This window comes from Pezoporus wallicus, unplaced genomic scaffold (genome assembly GCF_028554395.1).
Source record: "Pezoporus wallicus isolate ANWC-B61680 ecotype Strahan unplaced genomic scaffold, APGP_CSIRO_Pwel_v1 contig_8232, whole genome shotgun sequence".
Classification (NCBI taxonomy): domain Eukaryota; kingdom Metazoa; phylum Chordata; class Aves; order Psittaciformes; family Psittacidae; genus Pezoporus; species Pezoporus wallicus.
This window is the reverse complement of record NW_026637105.1, coordinates 196,999-216,950: the sequence shown is the minus strand read 5'-3', so window position 1 is coordinate 216,950 and position 19,952 is coordinate 196,999. Positions and strand designations below refer to the sequence as shown.

General features: G+C 61.4%; 1 protein-coding gene across 12 annotated transcripts in view; it reads right to left on the bottom strand.

Annotated features, from left to right (window-relative positions):
- ADGRB2 (adhesion G protein-coupled receptor B2) overlaps nt 1-19,952 on the bottom strand; it is an 80,811-nt gene that overhangs the window by 10,747 nt on the left and 50,112 nt on the right. For 3 of the 12 annotated variants that reach the window (XM_057403429.1, XM_057403432.1, XM_057403430.1), the window contains exons 1-6: nt 12,284-13,763; nt 7,811-8,606; nt 4,383-4,466; nt 3,172-3,336; nt 1,960-2,124; nt 788-952 (exon numbers count right to left, since the gene is read on the bottom strand). In XM_057403429.1, coding sequence (XP_057259412.1) covers nt 788-952; nt 1,960-2,124; nt 3,172-3,336; nt 4,383-4,466; nt 7,811-8,606; nt 12,284-12,529 — 1,621 coding nt within the window. In that variant the 5' untranslated portion in view covers nt 12,530-13,763. Of the gene's footprint in view, nt 1-787; nt 953-1,959; nt 2,125-3,171; nt 3,337-4,382; nt 4,467-7,810; nt 8,607-12,283; nt 13,769-15,229; nt 15,347-19,952 lie in introns of those variants that run through there. The other 9 variants (XM_057403434.1, XM_057403435.1, XM_057403438.1 and 6 more) reach the window with 7 other exon arrangements.

The window sequence follows — 19,952 nt, the reverse complement described above, 5'->3', positions numbered from 1 at the left end:
TGCCAGCGGCCCAAGGGCCTCCTTGGGTGCATGGCAGAGCCAAATCCCTGCTCCGGCTGCTGTGGTGGCCATGGCACAGCAACCACCCCTCTCCGCGACTGCGACCAATGCCAAGGGCTCAAAGGACAAGATGAAGATGAGGTTGAAGGACATGATGAGAACAGAATCCATCCTTTGGCCTGCCTACCCCCTGCCTGCTGTCCCTCCATCCCCAGAGCCAGCCCCATGTGTGCACACAAGAACTCGAACATGTTTGCACACCCAAAGCACGCCAGTACCTGTAGCCACCTAGCACCAACGGGTGCCCCCAGCGTGACACAGGGGTGAGGGCACAGGGTGAATCCCTGCCTCCATGCCCAGTGGGTTCAGCTGGTACGAGGAAGGGTGGCTGCTGATCTCTGGCACCACCCTTTGGCTCCTGCTCCCCTACTCCCAAATCTGCATCCTCATGTCACCAGTGGTGACATTGCAGCAGATGAAAGGCTGGACCATGTGCACTGACATGGTGTGCAATGAAGTGGTGTGCAGTGATGTGGTGTGCAATGAAGTAGTGTGCTCTGACGTGATGTGCACTGATGTGCCACGCACTGACGTGGTGTGCACTGTGTGCAGAGCACCGATGTGTCATGCACTGATGTGGTGTGCACTGAGGTGCTGTGCACTGAGGTGCTGTGCACTGAGTTGGTGTGAACTAATGTGCCGTGCACTGATGTGCCGTGCACTGATGTGCCGTGCCATTGGCACGCGTGGCCTCCCCTCCCGCTCCCTCCACCGCGCGGGGCCTTACTGGGACAGGTGGGGTTGGAGCACTCCCGTGCGTCGGCGTGTGCCCCGTGGCACTCGGCCCAGCCGTGTGCCGAGACGCTGCACTTGCGCGTCCGCTGCTGCGTGCCGTTGGCGCAGGTGACGGAGCAGCGGCTCCAGGCGCCCCACTCCAGCCACTGCCCTTCCACTGCGGGGACAAGGAGAGCGGCGTCAGCCCCCACCGGCCGGCGGCCTCTCGGCCACGGCTCCCCGTGACCCACACCGGGCTCTCTGTGCAACGGGTCCAACCTACGGACGTGCCGGCTCCTCCCGTGCTGCCCCCAATGGCCAGCACCGGATCCTGCCCTGCGCGGGGACCGTCACCAGGACTGGCCCCCTCAGCATCCTGAGCGCTGCGCCTGCAGCACCGCAGCACCCAGCTTTGTTGCATGGCCGCATTCCAGGGACCCTGCCATCGCCGACCCCAAAAACCAGTAGCCCTGGCATCACTCCCCACCAAACCAGTTGCTCTAAGTGGCAGGGCAGGAGGGGAAGGAGCTGCTGTGAGCTTCCATCACTCCAGCAGCATCTCCATGTGCCATAGTGGTAGCTCCCTGGTGGAGCTGCTGCACATGGGGTGCACCCCATGCACCCCATAGCTCCTGACCTCTCTCCAGCTCCCAGCTGCCCACCAGCATCTCCACACCACGTGTGGGGTCCATGCCTGACACGGCATCATCTCTGTCCAACCACAACAGAAACCCCACGGCCACCACCACAGCCTCTCCGGGCACACAGGAGGAAGGGATGAAGATGCCGCACCACACACAGACAGACCTTGAAACCGACCCCCTTTGCCACCTCCGGCCGCCTACCCACGATGTCCCCATTGTCACACTGGTGCCAGCACTGCGCCGGCCACAGGGAGCAGTCAGCAATGGGCAGGGGAGGAGCCAGCTCCTCCATGGTCCCCAGCCTGGTCCTGCCTGCCTGCAGCAGGCCCTCAAGCGCCTTGGCACGGCCGACAGAGCTGGATCTGCAGCCAGGTTTCCAGCAGGGAACGGAGGGTGCGCCCATGTCACAGCACCCATGTGCTCACGGGCTGTCCCCGGTCTTCGTGGGTGCCACCCGTCCCTCGCAGCGCCGCAGCCCCGTGCCGGGAGCTGTGTCCTGGCATTCCCAGGGGAAGGAGGAGCAGGGGGAGGAGGTACTGACCCTGGCAGCTCGCGATATTGCAGGGCTTGGCCTGCAGCTCGGGGCCCTCGCAGGCTTTCCCTCCGCGCCGCGGGGCCACGCACCGCCGCGTCCTGGTCCTGGCCCCTCGCCCGCAGGTCACCGAGCACAGGCTCCACGGGGACCACTCCTCCCATGCGCCGTGAACTGCAACACAGCACAGAGCCATCGCCGCAGCCCCCGGCCCGGGGCGCCCGCCGCCTCCTCATGCCGCCGCGGTCCTGCCCATGGCAGACCCCTTGTGTCCAGGGCTCCATGGAGGAGCCTGGCACGGTTCCACTGGCACCTCCTGCCCATCATCACGCCTGAGCCTGAACCCTGAGGGCCCCAAGCAGGCAGCGGTGCCGCTGCCGCTCCCTGCCCTGCTCCGGCCTGCCGTTCATGTCCTGGCCCCGGCGCACATGAATCCCCACATCCACGCACAGCACGGACCACCCCAACCCACAGCACCGCACCAGGCATGGCTCCTCACGCATAGCACCCATGGGAAATCGGGGAGCGGGGACCCACGTGGCACATACACATCTTAAAGGATGTTCCTGCACGAGCTGTGATCCCCCTGGAATGCCAGGACAGGGCTGTGCTCCCCAGTATGGAAGGGAGTGTGTTTTGGTGGTGCAAAGTCCCCAGAACATCCTAGGCTCAGACAGGACATCCCACACTGCCAGCGTCCCACACAAGACACACAGACACCACCATGGACAGACAGACCAGTACATGGCCCAGTGAGCCCCCAGGCATCCTGCCTGCTCCTTGCCTACAACCTGCCTCAATGCACCAAGCAGCTCATCCCCCTTCTGCCCTACATGGTTGGGGACCCCAACACCACCCCGAGTCTCCTGGCGCAGGCTCCAGCCCTGGCTTCTCCAGCACAAAGCATGGAGACTCCCTGAGTTTCCCAGGATGGAGAGGGGTCACCGGCTGAGCTGCTCCCAAGGCAAACGCCCCGGCACGGCGGCACCCATTCCAGGCTCGCTTGCTCCCCATTGGATTCCCAAGAGCTGGGACAGCTGGGAAGGCGAGATGATGGGGGGATGTCTGGGAGCAGCCCAGCATGGGATGGGCAGCATCTGCTTCCACGACAGTGCTGCCACGCAGAGACACCCTCCTCACCCATCCCAGCACCCCCAGTGACACCCCCACTGTCCCCAGCCAGTGCTGGGCACCCCCCTGGGGCCCCCGTGCCCCCCGTACCTGGGCATGTGGCTGTGTTATTGCAGGTCCGTGTCTCCCGGAGGAGCCCACTGCACAGCGTCCCGTAGGGCGAGGAGACGCAGGAGCGTGTCCGTACCTGGGAGCCCTGCCCGCACGTCAGGGAGCAGACGCTCCATTGGGACCATTCCTCTGCTGCTGGATCCCCTGTGGGAGACAGGGAGAGAGAGACACGGAACCTGAGAGACAGAGAGGGGCTGGGGAGGGTCATGGGATCATAGAATAATGGAACAGTTTGGGTCAGAGAGAACTTAAAGCTCTTCCAGCTCCAACCCTTGCCACGGGCAGGGACACCTTCCACTAGAGCAGCTTGCTCCAAGCCCCTGTGTCCAGCCTGGCCTTGATCCAGGCAGCACCTGTGAGCACAAGGACATGGTGACAACAGCACTGAGGACATAAGGAAGGTGAAGGAGCCTGGGCCACCCTCAGACCTAGGACCAGCTGCATGTGGAGAAGGGGTCAGGGCACAGGATCATGCCCCACATGAGGGACAGCACCAAACCAGGGCAGCCCGGTGCAGTTCCCTCTCCCCACCCAGGCACAGCACTGACATTTACAACCACCTGGCTCTTATTAAGCTTGATGGTGTCTCTGAAGCTATTGGACAGGCCAGAAGAAAAGGCCATCAGTTTAAATTAAAAAGGAATACACAGGGGAGGGCTCTGAAGGGGATAATTTGTCCTGGAGACAGGCAGGATGCAGGGCTCCCATGGAGGTGACAGTGCTCTGTGTCATACAGGGACACTGGGGCTGGACTGGGTCACCACTGGGGTCACCCCACACAGATCCCAGGGGGGCAGGACCCCTTTGAGCACCTGAGTGTGGCCAGGAGGAGATCTGCACGCCAGGCACATGGAGCACAGCCCTCGGAGTGCTGGAGAATCCATCTTGTGCTCACCTCTGAGCCCTCCGACCATAAAGCAAGGTGGCGGGGGGGGGGACGGACGGACAACACAGCACGCTCAGGTGACCCCGATGGATTTGCCAAATAAATACATTTGAACGAAACAATTAATAATGGATTTTTGTCCTTTGCTTTACAAGCCTCAGAGGAAGGCGTAAAGGAAAACCATATCAGTGGAGCAAATCAAGTCACTCTGCAGGCGGGAAGCAAAGGGAGTCACTCCACCTCCATCACCACTGGCTACCAAGCCTATTGCCACCAGTGTGCTGTGCTGGGGCTGCGCTGGTACCTGTCTGGGCCATGTAGACACCCGGCTCATCTGCTGACCGTGGCCACTGGGTTTTCACTTTCTGGTTCTCCTCAACTGCATTGCCTGGAAGAGAGAAGTGTTCCTGTGAGAGCAGGCAGGGGATGGAGATGAGGATGGGGACAGGCCACAGTGGGTTAAGGGACATTGCAGAGGGATATAGGGATGCCTGACCCACACTGAGCACCGTGTGGCATCCCCAAGGGCAAGAGACGGTTGAGCATGGGTGAGCACACTCATAGACCCCCCAAAATGTGTCACAGCTCCCCCAGACACATCATCCCCCATCACAGGGGCTGCAGCAGGAGCATGGCCTGGGGTGCCGTGTCCCCGCTGTGCTGGGCAGAGGTGCTCTCCCATCCCTTCTGTACAGCTTGCTGCAGTGAGGTGGCACAAATTTATGGCTCGGCTCACCAAAAATAACAACCGATCCATCAAGAGCACTTGGTGTGAAATTAACTGGCACGTGGAGGGCTCGGCAAGAGGGCCCCCGCCCCAGGCCACCCCCTGCCCTGCAGCAGGGGCCCTTGTCCCTGGGCACAGGACATTGGGGAGCTGCTGTGAACCACAGGAAACAGCAGGGGCTCCCCCAGGCACCATGGATGTGCCCCCCAAGCGTGCCAGGGGCACAGTGCTGCGGTGACAGCCAGGACAGAGCCAGGGATGGCACAGCCACCTCACCGAACTCAGTGCGGTGATGTCCCCAGGGGATGGATGGGCAGTGACATGGGGACACCCATGGGCAGGGGAGCCCCCAGCCATGCTTTGGGCATGCTGCAGCTCCTGTTGTAACACACAGAGGTGATCCCAGCCCCAGGAGGGGAGCGCTGCCTGCACTGACACCTATTAGAGCCATCAACAAGACCCAAATTCACTGACTTTTGCCTTCAACCAGCATAACCCCTGCATGGACCCCTTGCTGTCACCCCCAGCTCCTTCCCCCCTGTGCATCCTGCTCCATGTGCAGGCGGTCCCCATAGAGCTGCTCACCCCCATGAGCAGGATTATGCACATCACAGCGAGTGCCCGGGAAACCCATAAATCCCAAGGATATACGAGGGAGCTCTCCCGGGCGGTGTTCAACAGAGGCACCAAATTCAATTTCCTTCAGAGAGCACTAAATCCATGGCTGTCGCTGCAGGGTGGCTGTGGCCGCGCCCAGCTCCCACATCTCTCCTGGGGGTCCCCAGTGCCCCTCACCATGGCATGGTGCCTGGGCTGCAAGGGCAGGGCTGTTCTCCTGGGGACATCAGGGTGTCCCCCATGACCAGTTGTGTCCCCACAACCCACAGTCGCATCCTTCATCACCTCCCTGGGGATTGGTTTCTGAAGGGTGATGGGTTTGGGGCAATGCAGCCCAGAGCTGGAACCACTTAGCACTGTGGGCTCTGTGGGGGCCTATCCCTAACACATGGCTGCAAGAGGCCCAACATTAGGCCACAAAGCCTCAACCTCATCCTCATGCCCGTCCATGCTTTCTGCCCACAGGGACCCAGCGCTGTGCTTGCACCAGGGCTCCCCAGCTCCAACATCTCCCTATCCCCATGGGACACCCGGTGCACAGAGGGGGCCATGGCTGGCAGGGGGGGCTGAGGAGCAGCTGGGTGAGTGCCAGCCCCACGTCGCTGCGCGACTGCGGCGCTAAGAGGAGGAGAAGCCGGTGAGATCAGCGCTGGGTGCCCGCCAAGGCTCCGCTCACAGGCACCATTCAGCCCTGCTGCCACCACCCCCCTGAAAGGCGACCATTCTCCACGCCATGGGGCACCGGGGGGAGACCGAGACCCCCCCTTGCCACCATGAAGGGTGCTCTGTGCTCCGGCCCCATGCCCAGTGTGGCCATGCAGGCTAAACCCCAGCGCAGGGGCTGCACCGGGTGGCAGCAGTGTGGCACACGGGGTGGCCAAGGCAGCACACTACCCTTGCAGCTCCAGTACCGCAGGAGCACTGTTCCTCCAGGTTTTAATGGAATGTTGAATGTGGTGTGGGGAAGGAGCAGGGAGTTCATGCTCTCACCATCGCAGCAGTTGCTGTGCCAGCCTGCAGGGAGGTGGCAAGCAGCTCAGTGCCCAAGCGCACCAGGTCTGCAGGGACCCTGCTCTCCATCACCCAGCCCAGCATCCTCTCTCTGAGCCGTGCTTGGCATTGCTAACCCCACCAAACCACCTGTGGAGAGGTGCAGAACCCCTTGAGAAGGACAAGAATGGGGCATCCTGAAGCCCGCAGCATGCACAACACTTGTCAGGCCCCTGACCTTGGGAATGGCTCTTGGACCCAACACTGAGCTCTTAATCATGCACGTGGAGTTGCATTTGAAGGGGGAAAAAAAGGAAGAAACAGAATAAATAAAGCCAGCTCAAGCAGCTCCCCTCGGGATGAGGCGATTTGTAACCCTGCAGCTGTAACAGACCATGGATTTAGTCAGGGGATCTGCCCATAATGACATTTAGCTCCTGAAATAAACGCTAAATCCCAATGAAATTATATATACACCCACAGCCCATCACTACTGCCTAAGCTGCTGGGTAAAGACCCTACACAGCACAGTTGGGAATCACTCCTCCCTGTGCATCACCAAGCACTGACAGAGTGGGAACGTCTGGCCAGATGTGCCCCAAACTGCCTGCATCGCCTCGGCAGAGATGCTCCACGGATGAAGGGAGCACTTGGAAGAGACAGGCCCCTGCTACAAGCAGCCCAACCTCAGTGCCCACGAGAGCACGGCTGCTTTATCTTCACTTGAGGTTCCGTAACAAGCAAATGGCTTCATTCCGGCTGGTTAATAGCCCGGCCGCGCTGTGCCGCGACTTCCTGCCTGGAATAACAAGCGCCCGGGCTGCAGCAGTCAAGGGTAATTTGCCACTGGAAAGGGTCATTTTACCTGCAAATTGTTTTCCAGGTCTCCACCAATGTAGAGTGAAAGGGTTTCTGCCCCGGGCGAGCAGCGAGGCGAGCAGCAGCCCTGTGCCGTGATGGCTGCGCCACAGCAGCCGTGGCAAGCAGCTGGGACTGGCATGGCACGGAGCAGTGCCAGCCGGACCACGGCAAGGACAGAGCAAGGGGCAGCTCCACCCAGCCTGGCCATCGCACCCCACTGCCCTGAGAACGTGCATGGGCAGGATTCGTCCATTGCATGGCCTCCGTGCTCCAAGCACAGCACCCTATTTGCATCCTTCTGCTCTAGGCAGGATTCGTCCATTGCATGGCTTCCCTTCTCCACACACAGCACCTGACTGGCACCCTCTTCCCATAGGGAGCGTGCACGAGCAGGATCAATCCGTGGCACAGCCTCCCTGCTCCACGCACAGCACCCGCTTTGCACCCTCCTTCCCCGGGAGCGTTCCCAGGCAGGCCCCATCCACGGCACCCCCCGGGAAGCAGGGACGGAGCCGGGGTGCCCCCCCCGCGCTCACCGTGCCGCGCGTCGGGCAGGTCGAGGCCGTCGGCATCGCCGGAGCGCAGGTCCGTGGGGCAGCAGGCGGTGGCGGGCGGCGCGGCGGGGCCGCGGGGGCCGTGCCGGGTGCCGTTGTGCCGCGGTGCGGCCGGGGGCTCGGCCTGGCAGCTGCAGCCGGCGTGCGTGAAGCCGCAGCGGCGGGCGCCGGGCGCCTGCAGGCACTCCTCCAGCCAGCGGCAGAGCACGCTGCAGGTGAACTGGCTGGAGTTGTTGTTGTTGATGAGCAGCACCTCCACGAAGCGGAACTCCAGCGCCTGCGGGGCCAGGAGGCGCGGGGCAGCCTCGGGCTCGGCCGCCAGGCAGAGCTGCACGAAGTTCTTGTCGAAGTGCAGGAAGGTGAAGGGCCCCGCGCCCTCGCACAGCTCCAGCTCCGCTTCCTCCTGCTCCTGCTCGTCCTCGGGGCGCCGCGTGGCCGGCGGGGGGCTGGCAGCCTCGCCGCGGGGGTCGCAGGTGTAGTTGGCCAGGTAATGGTCGAGTGGCAGCACCATGGGCGAGAAGTGGGTGCAGACCTGCTCCTCCCGGTTGAAGCGGAGGTAGAGTGAGTATTTGGTGGGGTCGGGGTTCTCCAAGGTCCAGGAGCAGCCGGAGGCGATGGTTGGGAAGAGGTCCTTGAGGGAGAAGGAGCCGTAGAGGACACCGGAGGCCAGGGCAGAGCAGGCACTGGGAGCGGGGTCGAAGCCCCGCGTGAGCCACAGGAGAGTCGATATCACAGCCAGTAAGAGGGGACCAGCAGCGGTCATCCTATGGCATTTGCCCTGCAGAAGAGACAGACGGATAGGCAGACACATGGATGCTTCCTAGGAGGCACCCGCTGTGGGTCCAAGTGTGGAGCTGGTCCAGGGGGTCAGTGGTGTGGCCCATGTCCCCACCTCACACCTTGCAGGCAGGGGACAGCCATCGGGAGCCCCTGCTCTGTCTCCTGGGCTGCTCCAAGGCTGCCCCTGGGGTGGGGAGCATGCAGCATGGGGAATGTCACCCAAAAAACACCAGACAGAGACCCAGCTCGCACCCCACACTGAGGGTCCCCCATCACAGTGACCCCCCTGCCCTCAGGAGCCAGCCAAACATAACCCGGACAAGGAGCCACCAAACAGCTTCTGCCCAGACAGGGCTATAAAAAGCCTTGTAGCTATTGCTGGTGCCTTAGAGCACCACGGGGACAGGCCAGAGGCTCACAGAGGAGGCCAGGGCGCTGTGCTGGGGGTACACAGGCACCCCAGCAGCATGGTGTCCCCCCAGTGCGAGTGAGACCCTGGCACAGGGCTATCAGTGGTTAAAGGACATGTTTCCTGGGCACCACGCCGGGTACGCAGCAGCATCGCTGAGGATGGCTTTTTAATAACTCATTAATAAAATAATGCATTCAGTGGCCTTATTAAACAGGATCGGAGCGTGGCTCTACAGAGGCCGAGGCCACCGTGTGCGTTGGCAGTGCTCTGCCGTGCCAGTCTGTGCCTGGGACAGCCCAGGGGACACTTAGAATGGCCACAGGGGACGGATGGTACTCCAGAAGCTGATTTCCAGACTCACTGAGGTCCCTGCTCCCCTCTATCCCAGCCGTATGTGGGGGATGCCGAGCACTCGACAGGACACAGGGATGCTCTTCTCCATCTCCTGCTCCCAAATCACCCCTGGCTGAGACACCACTACCAGGGCATCCCCCATGCTCAGCGGGGAGGGAGCCTGAGCCTCAGCAGAGCCTGCGCCGAAGCCACGACAGGCACATTACAGCTAAAAATAACTCTGCTCTCATGCAACAGGCGGGCGCTGGCTCCCGCTGCCCTGGCAGCGTGGGGATCCGTGCCGGCAGCCGGCCCCTGCCAGCAGGACACCGGCCTGGGGAGAAAGGGGCTGGGATGGAGCCAGGGGGAGCAGCCACTCCTGCGGCAGGATCCAGGCAGAACCACCCTGATGTAAGCAGGGGGATCTGGGGCAAAAGAAAAGCCCCCTGTCCTGTCCTACAGCCACGTCCAACACTGACAGACCCCAGGGGATTCACCAGGAAACCCCTCACTGAAGGCAGCTCCAGCGGGGAGGCAAGGGGCAGCTGGAGAGGGGAGCCCCATGAGGACCCCCCACTGATGCTCCTCAAGCACGCAGCAAGGACCTGGGATGCCCTGGAGAGTCACAGCCCTCCACTGCTCCAGGAGCCGAGGATGGGAAGAGGAGGAGGGGGAAGAGGAGGAGGCAGAGGAGGAGGAGGTCAGGCAGGGACACGCTGCCGCTCTGCAGCGAGCTCCTGGGGCTCCCGCAGCCTGGCAGGGACACAAGATGGTGTTTGCTTCCCTCGCCCGGGAGCAGTGAGGAGGGATGCTCCAGCACCGCCATCCGCTCATCCCTCCCTGCTGCCGGTGCCCAGCCTGCTGGAAAGCTCACTGGGGATGGGCAAGGCCAAGCAGAGCCCTGCCCCAGCACCCCGGGCTTCCCATGCTTTAAACCCTGGTTGCTCTGGACCATGGGGAGCCTCCCCCCACCCCAAAACTCTGCCAGGGCTGCGGCTGTCCAGGAGCCCGGCACCGTGCCAGTGCCTCTACCAAAGGCCAGGGCTTGTGAAGAGCAGCTCAGATCTGCTCCAGCTCGCTCAGCACCAGCCCCGCTCCCTGCAGCGCTTGTTGCTGCTGCAGTGAAAACATTTCACCGAGCTGCAAGCTGGGTGAGCTGCTGAGCTGCAAGATGTTAACAGATACTTAACATCTGGGGCACCAAAGTCACCCAAATGGGGTCACCGGCACCCCTGACCTGGCACCATGGTGAAGTTATTGCACGCTGCAGTGTCCCATCGTGTGGTCCAGCAAGGGTGAGCCCAGCCTCGCTGGGTGCCAGGGCACCACAGCCCGTCACCCCTCTGCCTCCCAAACAGCCTTGGTCCATGCATGGAAATAACACACCCATCAACAGTGACTGCACGCCAGCACTGCTGGCAAATACTGCCCATGGTGGGATGCGGGATGCTGACTGCCCCCAGGACCCACTGCATCCCACTGCCTCGCTGGGCTGCTGCAAGAGTGGGCGCTGCTCCGCTGGGATCGTGATGGCACCGAAGCAGGGCTGGCACAGCCTGGCACACTCGTGTGCTGTAGACACCCGCTCCAGCACCTTCCATTTGCCTTTACTCCCCACCCCGGTGCGGGGAGGGGGTGGGATGTTAATTAAAGCTTTTAAAGAGTCATCACAAGAGCTGGGAAGCAGCCGTGTGGAAGTGACATCCCAGACTCCCTGTTCCAAGGCATCAGAGCATGGTCCCGCTCCATCACTGCCATCGCATCCTTCCCGGCTCCGGTACAGAGCTGAATCCGAGCAGGGCTTTTGTCTCCCTCACCACAGCATGACAGGAGGAGGCACTGCTCTACATCATGCTGCACAAACAGGTTGTTTCCCTGAAGATGCTTTTCCTGAATAGGAATATTGGCAGGGATCTGGTCCAGCTCCATCATCCTGGCACAGAAGGGGTCAGCTCCTGACCATCATGCTTCCACCTGCCTGCAGCCACCCTTCTTCAACCAGGAACAGCCAGGAACAACCAACCAACCCCAAAGTGATAAACAGACAGCACTAAATCCCACTAGCATTAATAATCTGAGAAATAATTAATAGCAATGTAAAAGGGATTTGGGTTTTGAGAGACACGCTTTTTAACTCAACAGTGTTCTTTCAATAGGCTGTAGAAAATAAACAATCCATGAGAATTCTTAACACAAAGATGGCTCGGGCCAAAGGCATGAGGGTAAGGAAGGGCTGGACAATCCTGGGTGTTGAGCTATGGCTGGAAAAGCCTCATTTCCTGCTGACAGGCTACAGCATGTGGGGAGGAATGGGCCATGAAACCAACTCCATCCCTGTCTGCCCAGCAGTGATGCCAAGGAGCAAGCACCAGAACGAGCTCTTCCCGCCAGGACTGTCCTCAACCTCCAGTTACCAGGATCTTCACGAGTGCTTCAAAGGCATCTGGGAAGCTCAAGGCTGCCTCCACACTGACCCCCAGCTCCAAACCCCATCCAGCACCGACACCAACACCGCAGCTCTACCGAGTAACAATCACTGTGAGCATCACCAGAGCAACTCCACCACATCCCTCCCCTCACCCACCAAACCCCATCCTCCTGCAAGGCGTGCGCACGCACACGTGTGATCACACGTGGGCTCCATCCACACACGGCCCTCAGAAGGGAGAGCGTTATCCATGCTGCTCCCTCCCTTTGCGGCACAGCAACCCCCCCCCGCTGCCCTGCTCCATGACTCCCTCTCTCCATGCTCTCCATCTCTGGCTTCTCCATGCTCTCCATCTCTGGCTTCCCCAGTGCTGCCACCGGCTCTCTGGCGCGGGCAGGCTGGCAGCAGCACTGCGCTGTAATTAATGGTGCTGCTTTGCCAGGAGCTACCTCAGCCCCGCTCGCACTGGCAAGCACAGGCCAGTTTATTTATTTTACTTAACTGCTGTTGGTAAAACTCCACTCCAAAAGCAGGGCCGAGAGACAGCACACGGAAACCTCCACCGGGATCCGGGATTAGGCTGTGCCAGGGAACAGCATGTGCTGCCTCCCCCTCCACTGGAGTCCCTGGAGGCAAAGCCCCCCCTTGCAGCTGGGCACCCGCAGGGGCTGCAGTAGCTGAGCTGCTCCTGCTGCTTCCAAGGAGTTTCCCTGTCGCTGGGATGTGGCTCCTTCTCCATCAGCTCCATCCTGCAAAAGGGATGGCCCAGGAGGGATCCAGTTGGGGGGACAGGTCGCAGGGTGGATGTGTGCTCACTCGAGGGGAACGGTTTTCGTAACCCACCATCTCTTCCAAACCCAGATCCACCAGGAGCCTCCAAAGTTGCCCCAAGGAAGAGAAGGGGCCTGGCTCCATCCTGCTCTTGGGGAACATCAAGAGCAAACAGATGGGATGAGAGCAGGGGGGGACACAGTGGCCCTCATGATCACTGAGGAGCTACAGAGCCTCTGACGTTTGGCAGCCAGACTGCGTGGCTCAGACCCAGCCCTGTCCCCGTTAGAGGATGGCTCCGTGGTAGGAAATGAGTTTGCAGGGCCTGCATCCAGGTTCCCGTGGGGAAGCATCGAGGCATTGCAGCAGCCCAGCCCCGGGGGCTGTGCTAGCAGCTTGTCCCACGGTTTGTGCATCCGTCTGGCTGAGCGTCATCTTCCTCCAGGCAGGGGGATGTGGGGAGCCCATCCTGCAGCCCCCATCCAGCATGGGTCATGGGGACGTGGCAGCGCTGGTTACAACCCAGGGGAAGGAAGACCCATCTATTCTCGGTGCTCTGCGCAGGAGCTGGTGCCAGGACAGGGCTTCCCGCAGCTGCTGAGCGTGCCGGGGAGGACAGATCCCACTGCAGCTCTCTGGGAAGAGGTGCTGTGCTGCACGGCCAGAGGTCCTTAGAGGCATCAAGAAGAGCTGGAGGCAGCTGGGAAGAGCAGCCAGCGTGTCCCAGGCAGTGCTGGAGCCCCTCTGCCACATGGCTGCCGGTCGAAGAGCAATTGGTCACCCATGGTGCCAGTGCCGGATCCGTTTTCTCTCCAGCAAAATCCGTAGGAGCCTGGCTGCATGCAGACTCGGCTCGGAGCAGGGCTTAGTGACAAGGCTGGACAAACAGCCGGGTGGACTTGGAGAGGAGCTGCTGCCAGGCTCCTGCACTGCCCCACAGCCAACTCCAGCCCCTGCTGCCATCCGTGCCACTGGTAACGAACCCCGGTGAGACACGGGTGCCAATGAGGGTGGCTGGAAAGCAGCCGGGTGATGGTGACAGTGACGACAGCCACGTCACCCCGCTCCTCCCCATGGGCACTGGGGCGATTCCCGCAAGCCAGCTCCATCCCCATGAGCCCTCCTTGGCTCAGCCACCGCCTTCAAAGGGGGACAGGTCAGTCCCAAACAACCACCCCACCACCCGCTGGGAGCATTCTAGCTCAGTGCCAGCCCCATGCCACCGACTCCACAGCCATCAGCAGCACCCATCCAGAAACCCCGACCAGACATTGTGCCACAGCAGCCACCCTAGGGCCACCTCTCACGTCCCCAGCGTCCCTGGCTGCCAGGCGCCATCCAGCACAGGCAGCAGTGACATGACCTAGAAAAGCAAAGGGTTGTTCACACGCGGCGCTGCCGTGAGCCCCCAGGACCGACCATGTAGGCAACAGTGCACACGCACCTCTGCTTCAACAAGTGACCTGCACCAACACACACACACACGCATGCACACGTGGCACCCCTCCCACCATCCACCCCAGGTCCCATGGGGAAGGGAAGCAATTCCCAGCTCCCCCCAGATCCACCTGAATGCCTCATGTGCCCACACCGGCACACGCTGGGTGCCCACAGTGCCCAGGTGCCGTGACACGAAGGGTCCCCACCACCAGCACTGCACAAAGCCCCACGCAGGGAGAGCTGCAACACCACCCGCTGCCAACACGTGGGCCCACACTCCTGGTGCATGCCAAAACCCGGGCCCAATGGCATGGGTGATGGCGTGGGGAGAGCACTCACACGTGTGTGCCCACGCCAGGGCTGGCACAGCACGCAGCTGTGGCCTTTCTGGATGACATGCCACGGCACCGTGGTGCCACATGTGTGCCCAGCAACATGTATGTGCCCACCAACACACGTGCATCACGACCAATGTAGGGCTGCCGGAGCCCTGACACTGCTTGTAGGAAGGGACCGGCAACCGGGGCAGAACAGGAGCAGCGGGGGGGGGGACGACAGACGGACGGGGGGGACGGGACGAGACGACGACGACACACCACCGGCAGAACCGAGGGGGAGGACCGGCAACCGAAGGGGGAACATGCTACAGGGGTGGAACCGGCAGCCACGGGGAGGAACCGGGTACCGGGGAGGGGGGGGATGCAGCTCTGGAGGAAGACCGGCAACCGGGAGAACCGGCAATCAGAGCGAGGACCGCCAACCGCGGAACCGGGTAGACCCGGGTAGACCCACGGGTAGAACCGGCAGCCCTGGCCATGCCGCCGCTCGCAGCCAGCCCCGGTACCGAGCGCGCCCCGCCGCCGCCGCAGCCCCGCGCAACTTCCAGGAGGGCCGGGGCCGCCCCGGGGGTGTCGCTGCCAGCACCGGGCACCGGCGGTTCCGCGGCGCGGCTGCAACTCCCGTCCCCCGCCAGCCACCACCGGGGCAGGGAAGTTGGCCCCGGGGCTGGAAAGGCGGGGGGGTCACAGCGGAACCGGGGCTCTGCCAACCGGCGGCACCGGCCGCCGCATCCCGCAGTCCCCGCTGCGCCGCGGATCGGGGGCGGGGAGAGCAGAGCTCATCGGGGCTCGGTGCACCGGGAAGGACGGGGGGGGGGGGGGGCGGTGCACCCGGGGGGGGGGGGGTGCCGGTGCACCGGGGGTGTGGAGGGGTCCCGGTTCCCCGCCGCCGCCCTTACCTGCGCTCCGTCAGCAGCGCGGCGCGGCGTGCAGCGGGATGGCCATTCCCGAGCGGCGGCGGCGGCTGCCGGTGCCCGGGCGCGCCCGGGGGAGCGCGGCGGCGCGCGGGGCCGGGAGCGGGCGCGCCGGGCCCCGGTAGCGGCGGAGGGGAGGGGAAGGAGGCGGGGGGGGGGGGGGGGAGAGATGGGGGGGAGAGGCGGCGGCGCGCGCCGCTCGGGCACTTGCTGCATGCGCCGGTGACAGCGGTGGGGAGGGGAAGGGGGAGCGGGGGTGCCCCCCCCCCGGCCGGCACCCCGGGATGGGGGGGGGGGAAGGTGACCCCCGGGATGCTGCAGCGCTGGGGGGGGGGCGTACACGCACACACATGGACGTGGTGCACACACACACGTGCACACGGGTGTTCTGATGCTGCTGGAGGCTGTGCATGCGTGTGGCTGGCGTGTGCAGGCACACACGTGAACTGGTTCATGTACACACCGGCACTGGGCCGTGTCTGCATGCACATGGCTGCGTTCTTCATGTGTGCACACATGTGGGGCTGTTGGGGCTTGCTGAGGGACACGTGCACATGGGAGGATGATGTGGAGGGCACATGCACGTGTATGGACTCCCCTGTGTGGGGTACGTGTGCTCGCTGCCAGCACACACAGGTGGAGGCCTTGACATGGCATGTTTTGGATGTGGGATGCAGGGAGAGCTGGAGCAGCTGCAGCAGGTCAGAAATGGGGCCACCCCTTGATTGCACAAGCATAGCACAGGTGTGTGTGACACAGGGACCCCAGACTCCCAGAGGCACAGTGGTGTCTGGGGGGGCTGCAGAGCTGCAGTTTCCCATGTGAAAGCTGTGCTTAAATGGGGTAAACCTGGTGGTTCACAGGCGATAGAGAGCAGCTGGCTCAGAGGCTGCACTGCAGCCTGGATCCTGCCCAGGGCAGAGCCTACCAGGAGCACAGGGAGGTCTGGCTTGGAAGAGATGGGGTGTCACCACCACGGAGCCCCAGCCATGCAGCAGGGAGCCCAGTGGGATATAGCACAGCCTCACTGCCATGGTGCTGGCAATGCAGCATGTTCCCATTGCAGCCTGTCCACCTCCACCGGCCACATCCTGCACCGTGTCAGACCTGCAGTGCACAGGTCGCTGCTGGCCCCTTACAGCCTCCATTCAAGGCAGAAATCCAGTAGCAGGAAGCACCTTCATGACCACTGTTCATTACCCTGGGGATCTGTAGCTCAGCACCAGCCCTGATCCAGCCCAGCACTGCTGGAATTGCAGGGCTGTATCCACTCAAGACCTTTGTGCTTCTTCCTTCCCTGGCATTCCCTTTTCCCAGTGCTCCCCTGCAGCCTGAGGATGCCCAACCCAGTGTCTCCAGACAGGCACTGGATCCCTCTGGCTTAAGGCTGAAAGCAAGCACACCGGTTTCTCAGGCTGATCTTTATACCAGGGAGGAAAGCGTCATTAGCTCAGACATAACTGGAGGATATTCCAGAGCCCGTCTCTGCAAATCCAGATCACTGCAGTGCCTGCAGCTCAGGAGATGAGCGGTCCCAAACCCCAGCTCTCTGGGCCACACTCTGATGCTGAATAGGTCTGCGTGCTTGACAGACTCCCAAACACATTGCTTGTCACCAGCTCCCGCTGCCCTGCAAGCCACGTAGGGCACGATGCTGGATATAAAGCGGGATGCTCTGCCCTGACCCCGGTGCCAGCTGTGGCACAGCCTGGCTTGCACCGCTCTGTCCAGCATCTACAAAAGTCTCCTCGGCCTCCAGTGGGACCCTGCCTGCGGCACTGAGCTGCAGGAGCTGGAGGCACCCACTGTTACCAGGACAACTGGGTGCTCTCTGTAGCTGCTTGTTGCTGCTGCATCCCTGCAAACCTCCCCAAGCACAGTGGGAGCTCCACTGCCAGCCATACCCTTGGCCCAAAGCAAGTCAAGAGGGGTGCTGAGCCCCTATCAGCACCCTGCCAGTGCTCAGGAAGTAGCTGGAGACCCCCCAGCAAAAATGAAGCATATCCCTGGCTGATGGGTGTGAGCACCCAGAGTCTTCCTCATCCTGCTCCCCTCAATGAGATGGGATATGGGGAAAGCAGTGAACAGGGCACCCAGCCTCAGCAGTGCTGTGGATTCAGGGGGGTTGGAGATCAGAGCAGGGCAGAGTCAAAGCAGTGCCTGCATGTGTGGATGTTGGAACACTGGGCTTTGCCTGCTGGATGGGAATTAGATCTGGCCATTAAAGGCAATAATAACCTGCCAGTTTGACACAAGGCCCCCGGTGCCGCCACAATCATCACACAGGCGCTGCCGTTGCAGTTGCCAGCATCCACAGGCATCACCGGGACAGGCAGCACAGGGCAGGGACCAGCCAGGGGCTCCCAAGGCACCGGCATGGTTGGGTTTCCAATACTCTTATTTCCCCTTCATTTGGCACAGAAATGAGACACAGGGGAGAATGCCGAGGTGACAGCTCCTCTGTGCCTGGCCCTGGATGAGGAGTCAGGGAAGAGATTGACTCCAGCTCCTGGCTGGGAGAATGTGGGGATGCCCCCAAGCTCCTATGGCTTCAGATGGGCCCCAGCCCAGGGCTCATCTCCCCCAAGCAGCAGCTTTGCAGAAGGGTTCAGCGGGAGCATCTTGGCTTGAAGCTCAGAGCAGGACAGGAGCAGCAGAAGGCAGCCACCTGTCTGAACCGCTTCCCATAAACTTCACTGTGAATCGCTCCCGTGGAAAAACAAAAGCAGGGATAAACAGGGAAGTCTGGTTTGCAGGAGCATCCTCTCTAATGGGAAGAGGCAGCAAGTGCAGGCCGAGGAGCCTCTACCAGGTGCCAGGAGCCCATCACCAGGGTGGAGGGACCAGCCCCATTCCGGCTGCCCGCGGCCACTGCACCCCTCCAGGTACCTTCACATGAAGCTGATGGCGCAGGGAGAAAAGCAAAGGAGCGAGGGAAGCCCGAGTGATGAGCACAAGAGGAAGGATGTGAATAAGCTCCAAAGCAAATGTCATTTGGGTGTTGTTACAGACCAAGGAGCGCTGCCACCATGGCGCAGCCAATTCCCAATCTCAAGTGGCTCCCAGGCTCATGGACATGGCTGTTGTGCCCAGGAAGGTTGGTTTCAGCTCAGGGTCTTCATTTTGATTTTTCCAGGCTTTTTGTGTGCTGAAGGATGGACCAGGGCTGATCCGTGTCCATCTGTGCCAATGTGGAGATGATGCCTTGGAACACAGCAGAGCAGTGCAATGACTGGAATAATTTCTGCTGGGTGAGGGGGCAGGGGCTACCTTCTGGATCTGTGGGGTCGAGGGATGAGCACAGCATCAGTAAGAAGCCAGCAAATGGGAAACCTGCAGGATTTCTACCTCTGGATCCTCCGCACGCCTCAGAACAGCCCTGCTCCATCCTGGGGCTTTGGCGAGGATAAATCCCTCTGGATCATAGCGTGCTGGAAGGTCCTCCCAGACTGGAGCAGCCTGGCAAGGAGCAAGCTCACACCCACCCCTGCACCCCCCACCCCACTGCGGGGCTGCCCCATTGCAGCCTCTGGCCAACAGGGCCATTTCAGTGCCCAAACCTCAGGCGGATCACACTGCACACGAGTCACCACTGAGAGCAGGAACCTTGCATGAATATTCATCTGGATTAATATACATGAGGGCTGCAGAAAGCCCGTCAGCAGGATGTTATCTTGGCTGCTCAGCCCTGCTGCGTTCAATGCTGGCACCTGATGGCTTTTCACAGCAGGAAAACCCGGATCTGAATGTTGGGAAGCTGCATGGCCACATCCCCTGTCCCCCTTAGCATCTCTGGTGGCCTCTTCCACAGGGGGCTGGCTCCCCAGTACCTCCCAGTAAGCCATAAACTGGGCTTACTGGTCTGGATCTGGATGGATTCAGATGGATCTGGATGTTTTCAGCTCCTGCCATAGGGGAAATTGAGGCAAAAAGATAGGCTCAGGGCTGCCGGTGGCAGATGCAGCAGCTCAGTCCCGGCCCCATGGTCCCATCACCACCATGCTCCCAGCATCACCATTACCACAGCAAGGTGATGGTGATGCCAGAGCCATCAGAGCCAGGTTATGTGTGGCTCCTCCAGGACTTTGCCTTTGTCACTCTGCCAGCAACCTGGGGCACAAGCAAGAGCCTGACATTTCCACACTGCTCCCAGGCCCCAGGATGAAAGCAGAACATAATTAGCAGATTAATCAGGAGACAATAGCTGGGGCTCTGATGCTGCTGAGCTGTCACCAGCTCTGCGTGGAGCTGACCCCGAGTATGTCCAGGGCCAGACAAGCCAGGGATAGCCGTGCATGGGAAGGGGCAGGCACGGTCCCCATGTCCTCACTGGGCCTGTGGCCTCTGCCACATCCTGTCTGCCTCTGCACCCGTGGTGGCAGAAGGGGATGTGACATTTTGTGCCTGTCAGAAACCTGGGAATGAAACCTTCAAAGGGCAGCACCATCCCTTGCCCTCCAACCAGCTAAAACCCATGAATCACAGTGAATTTGCATTCTTATGAGGTGCCCTGCGAGTGCGGCGAGCCTCGTTCAAACACATTTCGGTGATAAAATGATATTGACTCTGAGTAATTAAAAACCATTTCCATATTCAAATACAGCTGATTGAGGAGAAAAGGCTCCTTTTAGTTGCCTGGAGGGGAATTATCAACTTTTGGAGCGTGCAGCACGGCAAACGCATCTTCAGTTGGCAGCGTGCGAAAGGC